The sequence below is a fragment of the Diadema setosum genome, chromosome 1 (genome assembly GCF_964275005.1).
Source record: "Diadema setosum chromosome 1, eeDiaSeto1, whole genome shotgun sequence".
Classification (NCBI taxonomy): Eukaryota; Metazoa; Echinodermata; class Echinoidea; order Diadematoida; family Diadematidae; genus Diadema; species Diadema setosum.
This window is the reverse complement of record NC_092685.1, coordinates 16,277,859-16,300,084: the sequence shown is the minus strand read 5'-3', so window position 1 is coordinate 16,300,084 and position 22,226 is coordinate 16,277,859. Positions and strand designations below refer to the sequence as shown.

At 36.1% G+C, this 22,226-nt stretch overlaps 1 protein-coding gene across 1 annotated transcript; it reads right to left on the bottom strand.

The window, feature by feature from the left end:
• Window positions 1-7,023: 7,023 nt before the first annotated feature.
• LOC140227603 (AP-4 complex subunit mu-1-like) lies at window positions 7,024-21,063 on the bottom strand. Its single transcript, XM_072308023.1, has 13 exons — window positions 20,955-21,063; window positions 19,578-19,666; window positions 17,298-17,404; window positions 16,647-16,743; window positions 15,970-16,089; window positions 14,847-14,918; window positions 14,066-14,137; window positions 13,257-13,323; window positions 12,528-12,688; window positions 11,734-11,825; window positions 9,937-10,035; window positions 8,665-8,782; window positions 7,024-7,688 (listed from the first exon to the last, which is right to left on the bottom strand). Exons 1-13 carry the CDS (start codon window positions 21,010-21,012, stop codon window positions 7,491-7,493), a joined length of 1,350 nt encoding a protein of 449 aa, XP_072164124.1. The 5' UTR covers window positions 21,013-21,063; the 3' UTR covers window positions 7,024-7,490.
• Window positions 21,064-22,226: the final 1,163 nt, after the last annotated feature.

The window sequence follows — 22,226 nt, the reverse complement described above, 5'->3', positions numbered from 1 at the left end:
ATACATATGGATTGAGTGAGTGCAAAAATATTAGTAGAACACATCAGTGAAAGTTTGGGGAAAATCTGACAATCCGTTCAGAAGTTATGAATTTTTAAAGCATCTGCGCAATCACTGCTGAATGAGGAGACTACTACAGTGTACGATGTCACATGCGTACAACGGTATAAGGAAAATAAAAAGAGAATTTCACAAAACTTTGTTTTTTGAATAAAGTGCACATTTCTTCGACTCGTTACTGATGTATGTTATAAAGGGAAATATCATTCCCCTTGCCCTCTGAAAGAGAGAAGTCGAGTGTTCTTTCGTTATGCGAGAAAAGTGAAAATATGTTGAATTTTCTTTATACAGTCAAACCTGCCTTAGTGGCCACCTGTCTATAGCGGCCACCTGTCTATAGCGGCCACTGCAAAATCCCCCCGAGAGAAAAGCCCTGTTAAAGACCCTGTGTATAGCGGCCACCTCTCTAACGCGGCCAGCGGCCACAAATTTTGTTTCCCGCGGGAGATATTAACCTGTCTATAGCGGCCAAAAACCCAATGGAGCCGTAGCCAAGTCGATAATTCAGCGTATTTTTCTGTTTGGTAGCCGTGCGAGCAACGTTCAGTGATCGCCACCGCTGCATTCATCCCTCATTCAGTCATAATAATGCACGATTCTTCACGACAATAAACATGCTACTGTGCAACAATATCATATACACCGGCATGGTTAAATGCATGAAACACGGTGTATGCATACGTACACAAATACACTGTACATGTACATGCAAGGATACAACGATGATACATGTACATGTAAGCAATGCACACAAAGTTGGATTACCTGTCTATAGCGGCCACCTGTCTATAACGGCCACTTTTTCCGTCTCCCTTGGGTGGCCGCTATAGACAGGTTTGACTGTACTTTCTTTATATCGTACTCATGTGACATCACAAGCTATAGTAGTCTTCTCATCCAGCCATGACTGAGCAGAAACTTCAAAAATTCATAACTTTTGAACGAATTGTCCGATTTTTATCAAATTCTCAGTGATGTGCTCTACTAATATTGCTGCATTCACGCAACCCACATGTCTATGAAGGTGAACTTGTCCTATAAATCTAAGGGCCACTCCCCACAGAGATTGCACTACTTTACTATACATTAGTCAGAGGGGTCACACCACAATTGTTTTCCACATACACAAATAGATCTGCACACAAGTTGCTGTGTGTGCGTGCATGCGTGTTTGTGCATATGTGTATTATTATTTGCAACTTTCTATGATGCAGTTGTCAATGAATAGTTAAGTTTTAGGTTTCACCACATGTGAGTCCTGGAAAGCGCTGTTTAATCTTTCTAGAAAAGAAAGGACTGGGAAGAAAGTAAGAACACTGGGACTGGGAAATGAGAACACTGATGGTGACAGCTAAGGAGAAATAACATTCTGTTGCTGGAAGAATATTGACTTTACAGAAGGTTTTGGTGTTGGAACTGCTGGATGAGGAGACCACTAGAGGTTATGATGTATGTGTGGACAACAATAAACTAGTTAAGAAAACAAAGAAATTCCACAAAAATTCACTTTTCTAGCATACTGAAAGAGCACTTGACTAACCACTTTCAGAAAGCAGGGGGAATAATTGCTACCCTTAACATATTATGTCAGTATCAAGTTGACGGAATATGTAATTTTCATGAAAATTTGTGTGTGTGGAATTCCCTTTATATTTTCTTTATATTTTTGTCCACACAGGGATACCTCATAATTTCTAGTAGTCTCCTCATCCAGCGGCTGCAACAACCAAAACTTAAAAAAAAAACATAACTTTTGAATCGATTGTCTGATTTTCCTCAAACTTTCACTGATATGTTCTATTAATGTTGCTGCTTTCACTCAATCCACATTTCTCTTTGGATTTGGATTTCCTTTAAGTACAGAGATCTAAAGAGAACTGGTTGCTTGCTTCTTTTTTTTTTTCTGTTATTAGCATTTTAACATTAATATTCTGTTTCAGGGTCAAAGCCACAAATGAACATTTTATTGATTAGATAATGCAGAATTCAAAGAACAATAAACAACAATGTCATCCATCAGGTTTAACAGCTTTAAGAAGAATACTTGATAACTATCTTTACTACCTCCTTTACGACATCCAATTTTCTCTCTTCAGGGTAGGCAAGGTAGTTCTGCAAGTTATATTGATGATGCATTACTTGAAACAAGTATACTAAAGTGATAGAATCATGCTACAAGAGATAAATAATTATGTGATACAGCTTTGATAATTACCAATAGACATACAAACAGAACTACAGTCATCCCCATTAAGTTCATAAAATAAGTTATAACAGGAGTGAGAGGATGTTTCACGATGAATGAATTTACATTCTTTCAGAGTCTAAATACTTTATACGCCATATGTGAAGCGAGTGTGAATTTTCGTGAATCTGGACTTCTCAATGATATCTCAAGTGGTTAACTTCGCTATCGTGGAGTACAGGACTGAATGGAAAAATGTATGCATGCACATCACATTCATGTCTGGATCAGGGTCAATAAATTCGTAAATAGCACCTGACTCTCGAAATTCACAAAAATAAAAACCTCACAAAATATTCGGCATATACAGTAGTCTAGACCATGATATGGCACTTATTGATTTAACTGACTCTGCATATAGTGTAAGTGTTGATAATATATTGTATTTCTTTATTCATAAGCTATTTACAGACATTTTTTTTCCATGATTACTCTTAGATTGCATTTACAAAAACATTGTTCATTTAACAGTAGAGGTAGGTTGAAAAGAATAATGGGGTATCATAAGACAACTAATTAAAGGATTGAAGCAACATTTTTTTTTTTCCTTAGCCAGTATTTATATCTTAACCACCAAGAGACAGAATCCACATTTTTGTAGCTTGGTGTTGTACCTTACTGTTATAATGTTAACTATTCAAAGTCAAGTGTTACATAGGACATAGAGTTCTCCTTCATTTGAGTCCTACTCCGGTCATGTACTACTATCTGTTGTTTGCAGAATAATCAGAAGCCTCTCGATGGCTACATTCATGACTGATCCTTAAGTTAACAACACATTTTACAAATTTGAATTTAATGATGCTGATTCTATTTGCAAATTTTGTAGTCCATTTCAATTTTGTGCAAGTGTAATAAGTATATTAGTTTCAACAATTCTCCCTCTCTAATCAAAGTTATGCAGTGAAATTCACAGGTACCAATTTGATACCACAAACTGACAAATTTCTTCAGCAAAATTATCCTTGAACTTGAAGGGTTGATAAATCTCTGGGGTGATAAGATCTTGTACCTCAAAATGATGAATTTGCAGGACAACGACAACACCTTTCATTTTTGCAACATTAATACTACTACTACTTCTACTACTACTACCACTACTAATAAGGTCTTATTTATCCAGGGTAGCCTCTTTAGTGTTACCACTGCTCTACCAGAGGGCCCTGCTATTATTAATACCCCAGCATTGCCAGGTACCCATTTATACACCTTGGTTGAGAGGGACATAGTGGCAAAAAACATCTAGTCCAAGGACATAAGCACTGGGCGGGAATCGAACTCGGGTCCTCCTATTGGGAGTCAGGAGTCTTATCCACTATGCCACAGTGCCCCCACGTTGCAGATTACATTATCTCACAATAACAGAAATTGCAACTGATTGACAAATTGCCCTACATCGACGTAAATAAGCACTGAATTGATCAGTGTTTTAGTAGTAGCCATGATAAAAAAATCATGGGCGTACATACTCATTATTTATGTCGATGTAGGGCAATTTGTCAATCAGTTGCAATGAAAACATCTCGACGGAAGAAAATCATGAATTTGAATAATAACAGAAATGTCGACATCAAATGATGTAGAAACATTGTATTGGATTACAGTATCATTGTTACGTTTTAAAATGCAAATCTGTATATTTCATATTCAAAATTGAGTTGGAATGTTGTTGTTGTTGTTGTTGGGTTTTTTTTTTTTTTTTTTATATCTGCCATCTGCCAGTGAGATAAGAGGGCTTGTCACCCCATGAATGATATCAGAAACTACGAAGTCTGAGTTGATTCAGTGAGGTAACCTCCACTTTGCAATAATCTCACAGGTGAGCATAAAAATAACTTGTCAAAACTCATCAAAAAGGAGGAGGAACTCCCCAAGCACTTACAAAATAGAGAGCATATCATAATTTAGTACAGTAAACATGTATTCAGACAGGAAGTGGCATTAAAACACTGTGTTGGGAGGCACTGTTGAAAAAGTGCTACTGCAATCAATTTACTGAATTGTGCAAGTGCCTGCTTATGTCTGCTCATCTTATTAAAGGCTTGCTGATGTTATCACATTTTCCTCTTTTAATATTCTAATAAGTAATATGAAACAGTTTTGAAAATGAATGAAACTGCATACCTGGTATGCATGAGATAATCTACTTGAAAAAAAAAAAAAAAGTATTCAAAGAATCTGAAATGGATTCTGAAAAAAAAAAATAAAGCTCTTGAAAAGCATGATCCTTTCCAAAGAAATACAATTTTTTAACAAAAATTCCCATCTGGGCGTTACCATACTAACGGAAGATTAAGGCAAACTACAGTTTAACCTTCCACCTACAAGATTCTAAAATTCATGTCCTGTATGCTTTTAGGTAATAACAAGGTTCATGTTCATGGCTTTGGACGAAATTCTACCAAACACACACACACACACACACACACTTCCAATCTCAAGCCTGATTTAGTATGTCAAACTTCACTCACATCAACATTCTCAGAAAGAAGTTTCATAAGTTAACAATTCAGAAAAGTAGATTCACAAGACACAGGAAATTTATTATATTTAAATGTACCTGTAAATCAATTTAAAATGCTAAATAGGGACAGAGAGTTCCAGATTCATCATTTTTTACATCAAGTAATCATTCAAGCATGATCTACCTGCATATAAATATGATACCAGCCAGTGGTATAGTTTACAAGCAGACAAGGGTAAGTAGCTGAGCAGTTATAGTTTGCTATAATTTTCACGGCACATTGGCTACGGTGGCAAGAGTAATATTCATCAGTATTTAATAAAAAAGATCTAAATACAGGGGAAACTCAATATAACGAACACTGCTATAATATACCGAGATATCGGGTATTACAAGGAAATTTTCACGGTCCCAACTTTCCTTCCACACTAGTCTGTAAGTAAAACCCTACTCTTATACTGAGATCGGCCGATACAAAAATAACTGCTATAACAAGATAAAATTAATTTCCAAACATACAAAACATAGTTAATCAAACCTGTTATAGCTAGGTAAAGCAAAATATCTTATGGGTAAAGCTTTACTTTGCCTGTGTGATCATGTTCAAAGATTCTACAGCGCAGTATATGACGCAAATTGTATCTAGTATATTTTCTACACTGCGCTCCACCTAGCGCTGCATTTGTATGTGTGTATGCATGTATACATGCACGGTGTGCAACAGTGTGTAAGGCCCGCGTATGGCATATGCATACTTATCATTATGACATGGCAGGTGTGAGGCAATCTGATGTTGTGATTGGCTTTCTACTAGGGGAATTCCTAATCTCAACACATGCGTGCATAATGTACATGAGCACAAAATATATCACACAGCATTATGCATTTATGTTTGAATCCTCCACGCACATCACACACTTGCCAGAACCATCACGTCATAAACCAATTCACATATGATCGTGACACAATCGCAAGCCGACTATACATTTACAAATTTGAAATTCATTAGGAAACACATTCTTAAATTGTATTTCATTGCGGAAAACATCTTTACACGTAAAGGTGAGTCATTCTTTCACACACATTGCCAGGTTATCAGTATTGATTGAAATGTGATCTGTAGCCACAAATGTAGGATCCTACAAATTAGTGTCGATACAAATGTGTTTTGTTTTTTATTCTTTTTAAATGCCAACTGATATAATGAGATATCGGCTATAACGAGATATCAGCTATAACGAGAAAAACTACTTGGTCCCGACCTCCTTGTCATATCCAGTTTCCCCTGTATACTCAAATCATTAATTAACCATTCGAAAACACTTTTTGCCAAAGAGTACAGTCCTACATAAAAGTTTTATCTTTTTCTTCCATGACATATTTTTGGACTGGTGCATTGCTACTGAGTTATTGATGGACAACAATAGTGGTGTAGATCGACTCAGTGGAGTTCTATACAAACAAAGCCTAGAGGAGTCCTTTATGTAATTACAAAGCACAATGAGAACCTTGTATAAAAAACAAATGAAACTGCATAAATCCAGTCAATGGCACATAAAGTGTTATCTTTGATTAGATATAATTCATTGTTAATGAAACATGATAAATCATGTTAGAATGGAATGTTAAACATAAATAAAAGTAAAAATTTTCACCTCTGTATAACACATGTGAGCACTTGAAATTTCAACAGCCACAAAATACTGTAAATACTTTGAATTTCTGCATATCTAATGCCCTACTGAATTAAATATCACTGGCATAAACACATGGGCCCAAATTCACGAAGGTGGTACGATTGAAACCGTGGTTTTAATAAACTATGGGCATTTTGTATGGAGCGCCAAGTGCTGGATGGCCTGTTTCGTTACAAAATCAGTCATTTCGTCGACGAAATGATCATTTCGTAATGAGCTTTCGGTAGTAATTTTGTAATGATCAATTTCGAAATGACAACATTTTGTCAACGAAATGACTGATTTCGTAATGAAATAGGCCATCCAACACTTGGCGCTCCATACAAATTGCCCATGGTTAAAACCATGGTTTCAATTGTACCACCTTTGTGAATTCGGGCCATGATGTTTCAAAAATGACAACATTTCGTCAACGAAATGACTGATTTCGTAATGAAACAGGCCATCCAACACTTGGCGCTCCATACAAATTGTCCATCGTTAAAACCATGGTTTCAATTGTACCACCTTCGTGAATTCAGGCCATGATGTTTCAAAAACTTATAAAGACGTCATTACTGACATGCTGTTTACATTCCATTCATAATGAAATTGACGGCTGAAATTGGAATGTCATTTGTTTTGCGGCAACCACATGTACAATGTATCGGTTTGTATCTGTTCAATGAATATACTGCATATAACAGAAAGGTCACTCACAGTGGGTCAAATTGTTTGAATTTTTCATTACTATCAATGTAAATGATAAATCTTATTTATTGTTTGATATGCCATGCAATAAATGCTCAAAGGTGGATGTTACATTCTTCTAATGGCAGTTATCCAGTAGCTTCTTGTAAATCTTGACCTCAATTTCTGATCCCCGACAACATAATTTACCAACAACAGAAAAACAGAGCGTTATCAGAGTGTACAAACACATGCATGAACAGACGCACCCACGCAAATTCTCAAAAACAAACAAACAAACAAACACTCTGAGGTAATAAAAAGGAGACTGTCTGACAGCTGATATGAAAATATGCTACCTTAATCTGACCACATAGGAGTCGCTGAGAGTGGCATAGCGTACCCATCTGAAGGGCACATAGGCATTGTGTCTGTCAAACACCTTCAGGTAGCGAATGGCCAACTGGGAGGCTGCATAATCTTTGATTTCAAACTCCAAGCTGATGGGTCCTAGCTCCATCAAGGTGCTGCTGCTCAGCTGGTCAACATGAATCTGTGAGCATGCATGTTTACATGAAAACAAAATTACAGACAGAGATTAGCTCCATAAACTTGATGTCTGATACTTATTGCGATTACTGTCCATTTTAAGGAAAAAGAAACATTGCTACGTCATTTAAGAGGACTTTGATAAATGAATACAAGATAGAAGTTTCAGTAAATCAGACATAAGTTATGGAATTAAAGAATTTTTAGGTTAAACAGAGGTTGCCATTGATAATAAATACACCAAAAAGATGATTTGTATCATGCTACCACACACAAACCCGCGGGCATTTAGTGAGGCTTCGTTATGATCAGCTGCTGTGGATATATCATTTTAACTGATAACACCTGTTTAATGCCATATTTTTATGGATATTTTTTTCAATCATTCTGTTTGCTTGATTGTACTCTATAAATAAAACTCAAATTGACCATCAGGTCGCATTTTGCTTCAGTATGATTAAGACAGCACAATGCAGAATAGACTGAAAATTGAGTAGTTGCCTTCTTTCAACTCACCCTAAAAACAATCACCCTAACAAACAACAAAAAAGATTGTGTTACTTTAAGGCATCTTATGCTTCAGCTTATATAATCAACAGTTCGCAAGTAATCATTAAATACTGACTAAAGTTATGAGCATGAGAAGTGGACACAGAAATCGGTGTCATTTCATGCATACAAAATATGTAATGAACAGACACATCATACTCTATAACTTGATAGGATTGTCAATACAATCTACATCATCGGGAGGATTTTTGTGCACAATAGTAGCCAAATGGCTGTGTCAAGCATATTCCACTTTAATCAAGCTTTATGTATTTACAATAGAAAACATGTGCCACACTATGTCACTGGTACACTGTTAGAATATATCATAGTCATACATAGCTTACATTTGGATGCAACAGCTAAAGTAATTTCAGCAAAATGTATTACACGTGACAGATATATAACAAAAAATATGATCACTTGCTCACCCTGAGTTTGGCAATGTACTGCATACCACCAGTCATCTTCTTAATGTTCCATACAGCTGTCTTGTCTGCCTTCTTGTGCTCAACTGTCTGTGTCTGTGATTGCAAACTTGGAGCTACACTGTATAGTAAAAACAAAACATCACAATTTTTGAAATAAGTGAAATCACCAATGCAAGAGTATGAAAAGCAACACAAAAAAAAAATCACCTCTGTCAAAATTGAATATCAGGGTTTGGGTTGAGGGTTTAGGGTTTTGGATTTTCGGTCCTGGGTTTTGTTTGTTTGTTTGTTTGTTTGTTTGTTTGTTTTTGGTGGTGTGTGGCTGACGATCTTCTTCACTCTCATAGACTTAAATATGTGAACAATTGACAGCAAATTGTGTAGGTTTCAATGGAAGAATGTAGCTATTACAAAGACCAGGAAGATTGATTTCAAGAAGCTTGCTACTCTGCTTGGGCAGAGAGTACCTCACTTTTAGATATGCAGGTTTATTGGTCAATATTTACCTTTAGTCTGTGAGACATGATACATTTAACTGACGGCATAATACTTGGGATAATTAGTACAGTAAAACTTAGGCCTCTAGTGATCCATGCAAAACTCACTGGAACATGCTACTAGCCTATAAAATAATGTTCTTATCCAATACAAATTGGAACCGATTGCCTTTTTTGCATCATGAAACTTTTGCAAATTGGTGACTGGTATTCAGTGCATTGTGAAGACAAAAACTTTCATGTGCATTTTACTTTTGCAAATCCTAGCTCCTAGCTAAATTCATGAATATTTCATGCAAGCAAAAATGTCTGGCTTTACTATATTGTTTTCATCGTGTCAGCATTTAACAAACATATCTACTGTTGAGTTGACATTTGCTATATCATACAGAGTTGAACAACATACTCATAGAAAGGGTCATGAGATATATATATCCACAAATGTCAAAATGTGTGTACATGTGTATAGATGTATGAATGTATATATTATGTATGACAGGAATGTTTGTTTTTTACAGAGAATTTTTAATTATGTTTTCATGATGTTTGCCTTGTGTCTGGAACACGTCTTGAAAGTTTACCTTGTCTATTTATTGCAATTGCAGAAGATACAATGTATGTCTAGTTAATTGTATATTGTGCAAAGCATTTGAAATTGTGAATATGTACATATACAAGCATAAAATTAAAATATATGCCTACATACGTGCAATGCATCATAACTCACAGCCCTTTATGCCAGTTTGTATAACTGTCAACAGCAAGTGGTACTCACTCTGTTGTGGCTTTGGGAAGTGGCAGGATTGCTGTGATATTGACTGCATGATTCTTGGGATCCATGTTACACATCAGCGCCAGCTCAACATCAACAACCCTGTGGAAGGGGAAGAGATTCATACAAATAAAGTCTTTGAATCAATTATCTATTTTGTGACTAGGAGATGGAACAGTACGCATATGATGCACAGGCTTGATTGAGATGGTGAGAGTGAAATGCATAGAGTAACTTTGGAAAGGTTTTAGCCCACACGGCACAGACGAGTTGGCTCTAGACCATTTATACGGTTATGCCATCTATTTACAAAACAGGTCTGTGCAAAACAGGTCATATGTTGTATAAAATCAGTGCAGAAAGTAGAAAACAGTGAAATGATTTTTTTTTCATGTGTCCAGTAATATTGAGCCGTGATTGTAATGGAAATATCTACCAGTAATGCCAATACATAGTCATACCCATATCACTGGAAGAATTTCATAGAATCTCATAGCACTGACTCTAAGACCCATTTTATACAAGGAAGCATAATAAGACTACAACCTTTATTTCAGCCTGCACTGAGCCTGAGGAATTGGTGAAATGGTGATGATCTCCTGTAAATAGTGAGCTTTCTATGCAGAGGAAAATATAGTGTGTTCCCATCAGTATTGCTATTTTTCCCATTAGAAATCTGTTCTATGAAGAAACAGGTGCATGCAAGGCACAATGAACATAACTGTGTCTGCAATGTACTCTGCACATCATATTTCCAAGGGACTAAAGTCACTGTGTATGTTTACACTCACATGGCACCCAATTCCAGCCTGAATATAAAAAAAAAAAAAAAAAAAAAATCAGTATTCTGCCATGCGTTTCTTCGTGTAAATGTGTAATAAACACGAGCATTCACTGTTTCCATGAAGAGGACATACATAAGGACTTCATATAATGTTATATTCTGGGGCACAGAACCTCTGCATTTGACTCGCCACAGTTGTTTCATCCTGGCCCTAATAATCTCTAATTTGTGGCACTCTTGCATACATAGTATGTGTGTGCTGGATGAGTAACAGGAGAGTACCAAGACACACACACGCACACAGTGTTGGTGTCCGAATAGTACCGATATGGTTTCTGTGTATATAATTTACAAAGTTACAGGATGCTTCAGTTTATTGTGCAGGAAAACAAACTCACACTTCAGCCCATGTACACAGGATTAAGAGTAATCTTACACTATGCATACAATCTACTTAAAAATCTTAACATTTGGACTGAACACCTCATATTTTACAGGATCAAAAAAAAAAAAAAACACCCTTTCTCTTGCTTGAACAGATAGAAGAGATAGATATCACTGGCTTACAAGACACATATCATCTACCACAGGTTTTGCTCAGAAAGAAAAGGTGGCTTAGTCAGTAACAAATCTGCCTTGCATTGCAATCAATACGTTTTGCTTGAGCCTGAGCAAGTCTGAGCATTGTTGAGTTTTATCATAATGTCTCCTCTAGCATGGGTAAAAACATGGTGTCCCTGAGAAAAGACATAAATTGGAAATCCACTGTGTTAGAGAGTCATTTTCCGTTCATGTTAAAGATTCCAGCTCCTACTTCTTGCAGAGAGCACAGTGCAAACACCACAAAGTGATCCATGCCATGCACTCACACATACCATACCATGCACACAATGGCAAATGGCTGAATGATATTGACCCCCTGTAGTTAGTTCATCATATGCGACTAAGATTAGGGGCAAATGGAAACAATCCACACATTTTGTCGTACGGACTGTGTAGAGTCATGCAAAACTCACTGCTTCTCTACGTGCTTGGTTGATACAGCTGACACCCTGAATGGGAGCACACATGGTAACTGACTTGACATGCCATACTTCATGATAGTTGTCTGAAAAGAAATCATAAACAGAGAATTTCAGAAGGAAATCAACATAATACTCACATGAAGGTTCTACCACTCACTGGTACAGCCTTATACTTTGAGTTGGCAACATAATACATTTTACATTATCTATAAATGTCATTCACTACTATTGAGAGAGACTCAAAAACAAATTCAGATCACCATGGTAGATTGTTTTTGAGTTTGAACACTGTTGTAATGCAACTCTAGTCACAATGATCTTAAAAAAAAAAACAAATCAGGTCCCTAGATCATTGTCTATATACCTTTGTATACTGTATTATTGTGGCTGTAACGAAATTTCAATACAATGAAAGATAACAGCCTGCATATCACTTTCACACCTCAAACAGGCTTGAACATCATTTCCCTTGAATCAGCAAGTGCCCCATTCATGTTTCTTTGTACACACCAACCAACATCCACACACATACAACACACACATGTTCACATCAAACACAAACACACACACACACACACACACACACACTTATAATAAACATTTTATCCTTTAGTAAAATCACCAAGATAATAGTTGATCAGATAAAAAAAAAAGCTCACAAAATATAATAGAAGTAGCTCAAAGAACAGAAGAAAAGAAAGGAGTTATATGACAGAAAAATGCATTACCTGTGTAGGACTGCAGTTGGATGAAACATAAACATGAAAGATAAACCTCACACTCACCTCCCCTTCTTGTGGTTGAATAGTGAGCACTCTCTTCTGCTCAAACTCGCTCAGGCTGATGGTAGGATGGAACTGGACATGGTCTAACCGCACTCCAGGTCCACTGCTGACTGGACTTCCCCTTCCAATGACCAAATCTTCACTCACACCGATGACAAGTTCTGGGAGAACATTGCTACAAATAGGTCACAAATCCCTCATGCAAAGGTCACAAATGTTGAAATTCATGATCAAGCTCATCTATGCATTGAAAATTTCACTGATATCTGCTAACACTATCCTGGTAACATACATCAAAATTACTATGACAAATTTTCCACATTGTATGGTTTGCAAGTTAGCAGACTTTTTGTTATCAAATACCAGTGGGCAGTTAAACAAATGACTAAAATCATTACTAGTACACACAGGTAAAAGGAGGTACAATTATCAGCTGCTTTATATAATAAGTTCATATCAGTTTTACCACCGCACTTCAGATTAAAAAGGTATTATCCATGATTACTGTCTAAACCTCATGACACAAAACAAAAGCAATGAAAAAATTACATTCCTTATCTTGAGACATTTCTCCAGACTAAAATGTAGGCCAAACTAATTATCATTTCTCATTAATGCCTAGTTTTTGATCCACATCCCACATTTTTTAAACATTGTTAAGTGGAAGAAGAAACCTTGAAAATTAAAACAATAAATCAACTGACCAGAAAATAAAAACTGCATACTCACCAGGATTTCCAATAAGGAAACTTCTTAGTTGAACACTGCCATTTAACTCACTCTGGATTACAGAACCCTATGACAAACAATGAATGGCAACAGGAAAACAAAGAGTTTGTCATCTGCTTGAAATCAATCACATGGTTTACATGGTTGGTCCACTTTCTGCAGCAACCTATCTGATAATGAAGTTGTGATAATGAATATGAGGAGAATTTCAGAAATTGAAAATGAGAGTGCCAGCACAAAAGTATGTACAGTTATAGGCATTACGTTATTCTACCAGGGGTGAAAGGTATGAATTATAGCTCCATTAGGAAATTAAACTAGATGCACTATGCATACAATTCTTGTTAAAATTGAGATTTATCAGATTCTGTAAGTATGCAGCAATAGTACACTGCACCAGGAGACACTGCTACAAACATGACACTCTTCAGAAGAAACACTTAGTACAATATTAAAGCTTAATTTTATAACAGATGCCTGAACTGAGTTCGAAATTGAAAAAGCATGTCAGTAATGATTATGCTATTTTGATCATTTCCTCAATAGTTTCTTCTCTTTTCTCCATGGAATGTAAATTCATCAGTAATCAATCTATTCTACGATGTGAGAAGATAATGGCTTCCACTGTTCATCATGGAAGTGCTCACATAATTTGCCATTGCATGCACTCTCTTTCTCACAGATTATTTTGCAATTCAAAGTTGTTTTTAACAAGCTTACAAGTCAAGACCTTATCAAACTGCCAGATATCTACAATATCTTGGTCACAGACCATCCAGATACCATGAAAATGACTGAAGTATACTCACATTAGCTGTCATTAAAACTGTCAGCCTCTCAATGACATCCACAAATATTTCATTCTTCTGACCTCCAAGGGCCTAATGTGAGGAGAAAAAAAATAGAAAAAAAAAATGAATGGTTTCTACTCCTATTCTCAGATTTCAATTCAATCCAATAGTACCATGCATACAGAGAAAAAGTATGTTTATAGAAAACTCACATTAATTTTATAGAAAAAAATCATAATGTAAAAAAAATATAAATTTAAATTCAGAGACTCCAAAAGCATCAACACAATACAAATTAAAGTGAAATGACATGACTAGGCACTGCAATGTCATGAGGCACTATTCCTAAGTAATATATAAATCTCATGTATCAAATACATTGCAATTGGTTGCTCTAATGAATATATTGTTTTACAATATAAGGCCTAGCTCAGAAGAAGAAGAAAAAAATCTATAATATGGGACACAGCCAGTGATTACAGGCTCTACTGCATGACATATCAACTTTGGCTACTAAGAATCTGATATATTCTCAATGTCTTTACTTACATGACAAGCAGAGATTTCCTATACAGTCTCCTTGACAAGCTTGATTTATAGCACTCTTATCACATTCAATTGAATGGGATGTTTCAATATGTACATTGTAATCACATTGTCTGCATGACTCCTTTTAGTTTCGCTCATAATTACTACACAATGTGTTTTAATCTAGACGTACTAATTCACTAGCAAGTACAATGTATATAACATAACCACACACAATTCAAGATTAGAAACTACAAAATTATCTAAGTACCTTAGTATGTTGACCAAGTGAGAGGGGCTTGTCCGGACAATTGCTTGGAGCTAGCTGAAAGTCAGATCCAAACTGAAAAAAAAAATAATAATAATAAAAATAGATGCACTTGAAAGCATCATGGATTCACAATTATTTTGATTTACTGATTTCTTACAAATCCACAAGTGATTTCCACATCTAGTTCTTCCAAAATCATGACTGATTCTTTTTGGATGGCAAACATAAAACTTTACAGACATGAACGAAACTCTGTGCTTAATTTCTACATATCTCATCCTAAGTATTCTTCCATACAGTCTGTATGAAAAACAATCTAAGAAGCCACACCTAGGACAGTTTGGTTCAGTTGTACTGTATAAGTTAGGCTCCAGATATGGGAATGAATATTATCAAGATCTTAGTGGACTCCCACTATAATGAAGTCCTTGGGACCGGCATTTCGCTATAGCCATGTTCATTATAACGGGAGTGCACTGCAACATTCAAGTAAACAAGAAAAACAATGTCTACAATGCCTCAAAAGCTTACAGTTTAGCATTTGTTTGTTCACAGAAAACTTTGTTGTAGTAAAATTGTATTGGGGGGGGGGGGGGGGGGAGTACCCATTACCCCAGTTGCTGCATACACATGGCATATCTTTTACAAGTTGGGAACTTGTGCAACAATTTCATAAGCAGTTAAATTCAGTTAAAGAATAATGTTTTTAGTGCTTTCCCACATAGAGAAGATATACAGTACATTTCTGTTATGGGAGGCAACAATATCTATTTGAACATTAAATTTTGTAAAAATAAAATCAATTCAATGTATTCTGCTTCTGTACATGAAATAATGAATCACTATATGAAATCACTGCACTGCAGCTGCCAAGATAAGTACTACCTTTGATACTATGCAGATATTTTCTTACACGAATATACTGCATAACTGAAAGAATATCATAAATAAAGGTGACACCTTTGGTTCTTGACATCGTTGGATGCATTTTACTTTCATTAGTTTGATTTTAAATAAACTACAAAATCTGTTATGTCTTCAATTAAATGACCAGAGAAAATATTTTAGACCAGAGGAAGAGGCAGAAATATCATACCATGTGCAACGAAATATGAAGTCTTACCAAACCCGGTCCCAATCCCAGAATTCCTTCAATTTGTCTGTCTGGTTTGACTGCAACTGGCTCTCTCTGAATGTATGGCTTCACACTACGGGTTGAAGTCGTCTGAATGATTCCATAATCCTTTAAACAAAATTCACATGACAAAGTCATTGATGGTTCTGGATGTCTGACACATCTTTTTCACGCTTCATTAAATACAATGATTACCATCTTTCTGTCTCTGCACGGAGACATTTTGTACCTTCAAGGATTTCTAACCACATTTTGCCACAATAGTAACAAGGCAAATCAATTTGTTTGAACACAAATTTGAAATAAACAAGAACAATTACTAGTTAACAGAAACAAAGGTGATTTCATTTCATATGAATAAAACCACTTGGAAATTTGCAGTCTTGCTATATTGTAACTTCAAATTAGGCATCTTACTACACTGTGTATATTTGACAGTAATAATTCATATTCTTTTTCAGCAAAATACAATGTATTACACAATTCTGAATACTGGTGGAAATCAATACACATACAATTACGTAATGTTATTAAAAATGACAAAAAAAAAATATTTTGAACACATATGAAAAATATCTTAAACAAATAAAAATTGTGAAAGACATTTTACAAAATAAAACTTCCTGCTATCAATGTTTATAAGCAACATTACTTGTGTTACTTACTATGACTTCATCAAGAAGCTCATAGACAAGAGCTGTGTTTTGTATGATTGCTTCTTCACACACCATTCCACAGAAGTCTTTGACCAAGGAACAGATCCTGGAGGTACAAGGTGAATAAGCTTGACATGATGCTCACTTTCTATTGCTATAAGTACATGTTTATTATTCATCTATAATATTGTGCACAAAAATGCATAAAATCTATTGTGCTATAAAGAAAAACCCTCTTGGTGCATCATATTAAATATTTATATTTATGATATATGTGCATTAATATTGTGTGAAGAAATGAGAATTCCCAGTAAAACTTCTAATCAGGGTTGGTAATTAACACCCTTTTCACCATCCCCGAGTTCATTTGCATTGTGTCCACATTTGCATTCAAATGGTCTTTATGTGCTATTCACTATCATTGTGCATCACCTCTACTCATTCATTATACCACATTGTTCTACCCTTCTTCTAATCCTCTCTCTTTTTACTTCTCCTTTTCTTCCTTTTGTTTTTTGGGTTTTTTTTTCTCCTCTTCTTCTTTTTGAACAGGGTGCATGTGGATAACATCGAGGGTTAAAAGGTTTCACGTTGATGAATATGAAAACTGGCTAAAAAAAATAACGAAACTATTTCTAGCAAGCAGCTCCTTTCAATTACCTTTCAAGGAGCTCTAATGCAGCAAATGGAGGTTCATCTGGTGAAGCAGTACAGATGAAATATAAACCATTGCACTTGATGTGAACAATGAAGTTGTTTCCTATTTTCTGAATAGAAAAACAAGAGTGACATAAAAATATTAAAGGCTGTGACGTACATGTAACAGGCAGTTATGCTGTGAATGAGGAAAGACACACTGCCTCAAATACATTTTATGTATGTATAAGTGTCTCTGTACTTTTTCATTTCATTTTCATTTCATTTATTTCCACATCCTGATAAAAAACATACAAGTAATACTAGAACAAACACATACACAGTAGAACATTGGAACAATACAGAAAAATGTTCAACTTATAACAATTCCACACCATACAAACACAACATAAAAGCAATTCGTTCAGTTTGTGGGGGGATCAGCATAGACCGTTTGGTCTTTCTATGGCTGATCCCAAGTATTACAAATAAGATAGTTACATTGATGGAATACAAACAAGATTTGGGATTGGGATTTACTTCTGTATTCCAATGGATTCATATTGATGAGGCATCTCTTCTATTATACATTTGATTAGCACAAACACGACAGACCCTAAATATAAGGCAGTCATGTAATGGACAAATTGTAAGAAGCTGATGGAAGGAGATACAAAGTGTGTATCATGAACATGAAATCTTGTTGGCATATTGTTATTGTTTGTTAGTTCTGATTTCACATGTATACACACATGAGCATACACTCCCATTATTGAAATCATCCACAGAATAAAAACAAAACTGTAACAGCATTAGTGACATCCCCATGTAACTTCACAAAACTCACAGAGTACGGTACTAGTTTTGAGGATGGTCGTCATATATATTGTATACTAATAATTTCAAGGGCAAACAAAACAGAGCAAAGCTATCACCCTAGTGGTAATACTTGGCAAATTTGCTGAAAATTTAGCTATGCATTTTCAGGGAGGTGAAAATGTAAAAATACTCCCTCTCCCCCCCCCCCCCCATACATTTTTTTTTTTTTTTTTTTTTTTTTTTAGGTGGGCATAATACGAGATTCCATCACCCTATGGATGCTACTTACCAAGTTTGGTGAAAATTTTCAAGAAGTTGAAAATGTAAAAAGTTTTACACAAGATGCACATCACATGAGACATTGGACCATGAATGATTGCAATTTAGCTTACTTGAGTGAGCCTTTGACTCAGGTGAGCTAATAAACGTGATCAGATCGTTTTGATACAAATATGAAAAAAAAAAACACAATCAAATTTGTAATTGCTGCATCTTTGCCATTTGGTTAAAGGGAAGGTAAACCCCAAGAGCAATGTGGATTGAGTGAAAGCAGCAACATTAGTAGAACACATCAGTGAAAGTTTGAGGAAAGTCGGACAATCGATGCAAAAGTTATGAATTTTTAAAGTTTTGGTGTTGGAACCGCTGGATGAGGAGACTACTAGAGGATATGACGTATGAGTGGACAACAATACAAAGAAAATATAAAGGAAATTCAACAAAAATTTACTTTTCTAGAGTTATGAAAGAGCAATGGACCAACCGCTTTCAGAAAGCAGGGGGAATAATTGCTACCCTTAAAGGGGAAGGCTAGTAACTGATCAGTGGGAATCAGTGGAAATGCTGGGAGATGATTGTTCCAATCCTTATGGGATTCATTCAAGAGTTCATTGTATATCTATTGTTGTGTGAAAATGATTTGCTTCAGAATGGTCTCATATTCAAGTAATGTGCAGATTAATGCTCCGTCACTGACCAGGGACGCTAACCTGGAAGCATTAAACTGCACATTACTTGAATATGAGACCATTCTGAAGCAAATCATTTTCACACAACAATAGATATACAATGAACTCTTGAATGAATCCCATAAGGATTGGAACAATCATCTCCCAGCATTTCCACTGATTCCCACTGATCAGTTACTAGCCTTCCCCTTTAACATATGTCAATATCAAGTTGATGAAATTTGTAAATTTCATGAAAAATGGATTTTTGTGGTATTTTCTTTATATTTTCTTGGTATTGTTGTCCACTCATACGTCATAACCTCTAGTAGTCTCCTCATCCAGCGGTTCCAACACCAAAACTTTAAAAATTCATAACTTTTGCATCGATAGTCCGATTTTCTTCAAACTTTCACTGATGTGTTCTACTAATGTTGCTGCTTTCACTCAATCCACATTGCTCTTGGGGTTTATCTTCCCTTTAAGCTATTGCACTAAATACTTTGGAATGAATCAGTAATGCCATTGCCTCACTTACAATCACAGGAAGCAACTCTTCTGAATTTCCTTTCTTCTTAAGGTGGGAGCGAAACACATTAGCCAGCAGAGGAATCCCATCTTCAGTGTCTGATCATATGTGGTATTAAAGAAATCTTGTAGATTTGCCATCTTTGTAGATTAACTTCGTAGTTTTCTAGATTAACTAAGATATTCTATAAGGGTTAAAAATATCAGCAAGAATAGATTGAGCTGTTTAGACAAAAAAAAAAAAAGGTGTAGATGACATCTTTCACTAGACCTACAACATACAACTTTACTCATAGGATTTTTAGTTGCTTAACACTATCAACCCTCTGTCTATGTTTCTTGGCATACTTTCTTAAAATCTGGTTTAGGATGTATACAATGCAGGGCCCTTCAGGACAAAAGCAGAATCCACTTCTAGATTTGATTTTGTACTCTAGACTGATCTTAATATTCACAATACACTGTAAATACCAGACATTTTTGAGACTCTGCTGGGTGTACAATTAGATTTCAAAGAACAGTACCGGTAGCTAGACCTGTCAGTCCTGGCTGAGCTGTTCTCTAGACCTTGCTCTGCTCTTTTCATCCGGTAGACAAGTCTAGGTCACGAAGCTCTCACAAGTACTGGTGGGCCACGCCGCATTGTACGTCACAATGCCAATAAAATTACAAGCCACTGGCCACCACAGCACATGGGATGTGTCTTTCTGATGCATCATGCTTTACGCATCCTAAACATACTAATTACTAGCTCAGCTCAAAATGCAATGAAAAATGGTACTTGAGCTTGTAACAATGTGTAGTTCATTGGAACTCAGGTTACTCAGCTGACGAGAGCCTCGCAACCACATTCCTATCGGGTATTGTACCATACTCAAGACTGAATCGCATCTGAATTCCCCGTCGTCAGAAATTGTGTCAGCGCCATCTGTGGAATCATTCCGAAACCGACTAGATTCTATTGGTTGATCACAGTGGCTATAGTTATTTTCTTCAAATTTTCTATGTGCTTGTAAATATTTGTAAATAAACTGTATTATAATGTAAATAGGGCCGTAAATAGCACAGTCTGCAAGAATCTTCAGCCTATTGAAGGAGGCAGACTTAATCAGAAGAAGAAGAAGGAGAAGGAACAGGATATATTCAAAGCCACATGAATATAAATGATTGGGGCTACACTGTACATATAAGAATGTGCGTCGCTCTACTTGCTACGCACTCACGACTCTGACACTGCACTACTGCACTGAGCTGATACTCCACACAGTGCACAGTTTGACACACACTGCAGTATTCATAAAGTAGGTTTTACTATTTTTAGACAAGACAGACATCCGGTTCAATCTTCATCTTCGTCTAAATCAGAAAAACTAATCACAAAGGATACATTCTCTATACAACAAATCAGTCCCTCTGCAAGACAAAATCAAAATCTGAGACAACATCCTGCAGAATCACGACTGAAATCCACCACCGGTTTACCCCAGCACGCACCTGTACCTCGCCGCGACTTGACTGTGCCCGGCGCCCCCCATGGCCATATCAGCTTCGCTTCGTACTTGTACAAGTCCGTAGCAGACGCTCACAATAATACGATGATCGATCGAATGGCCTTCCACTGCCGCACCATGCACATCAAATGTGATCGATCGAAGGGTCTAACACTACTAGTACATCACACACCACTACATCACACACAAGTATACCGTGTACGCTTTCGGCAAAAGAAAAAAATAAATAATTTCTATATGGATAAATTCACATTGATGAGTTTTTTTTTTTTTTGGTTTAGCCTTTCTTTTTATTGTTCAAATGAGTAAAAGTAAAATTGCTTAGCAAATTTCACCAAAAAAGTTCAATACTATTTCAACAGTTCAATAGTATTTGATGTTTATTTGTTTTTGTGATATATCCAATGTACTGGTAAAAAGAATTTCCAGTGTGGACAATAAAATCATCAATTAATTAATTAATTAATCAATCAATACAATAGTAGCGATCATAAATTGTCTGGGAGGGGTGTGTTTTCAAAAGTAACAAATCAATTATCCTTTCACCTTTGATAGTTTGGTTCGACTCATATAGTACTAGCCATGAAGAAGACTGACCTAATACTATCTATCATCTATATCGAAATTCAGAAATCAAATCAAATCAAATTTAAAAAAAAAAAAAAATCTATGTGCATGTGTGTGTGTGTGTGTGTGGGGGGGGGGGGGAAATATGCACACCCAACCCCCTAGTTCAGCAACCCTGACGAGCATGGCATTGGAAATAGGCACACTGGTGGCTCTAATGATGCATGCATTTATCAACACGAATCGCTTGTAAAAATGTTTGATATTGTGATATGCTTAATGACTGGAGTTTCAAAGTCTGCAAAGGTAGTTTAAACTTTCTTACTGGTTACAGCAACAAATTGTACAGAATGGTATATGACAAAGACACCAGCATGCAAGCCCCCCCCCCCTCCCCCTATCCACATTATGTATAAAATAACACACACAAAACACAATTATAAACAAAGCATTAACGTGCAAGGACACACACACATGCATGTGCGAATGCACAAACATGCAAATTACACACACACACACACACACACAAACAAGCACTCAAGGAGCGACACAAACATGCACGCACACTTTTCATTTTCAAA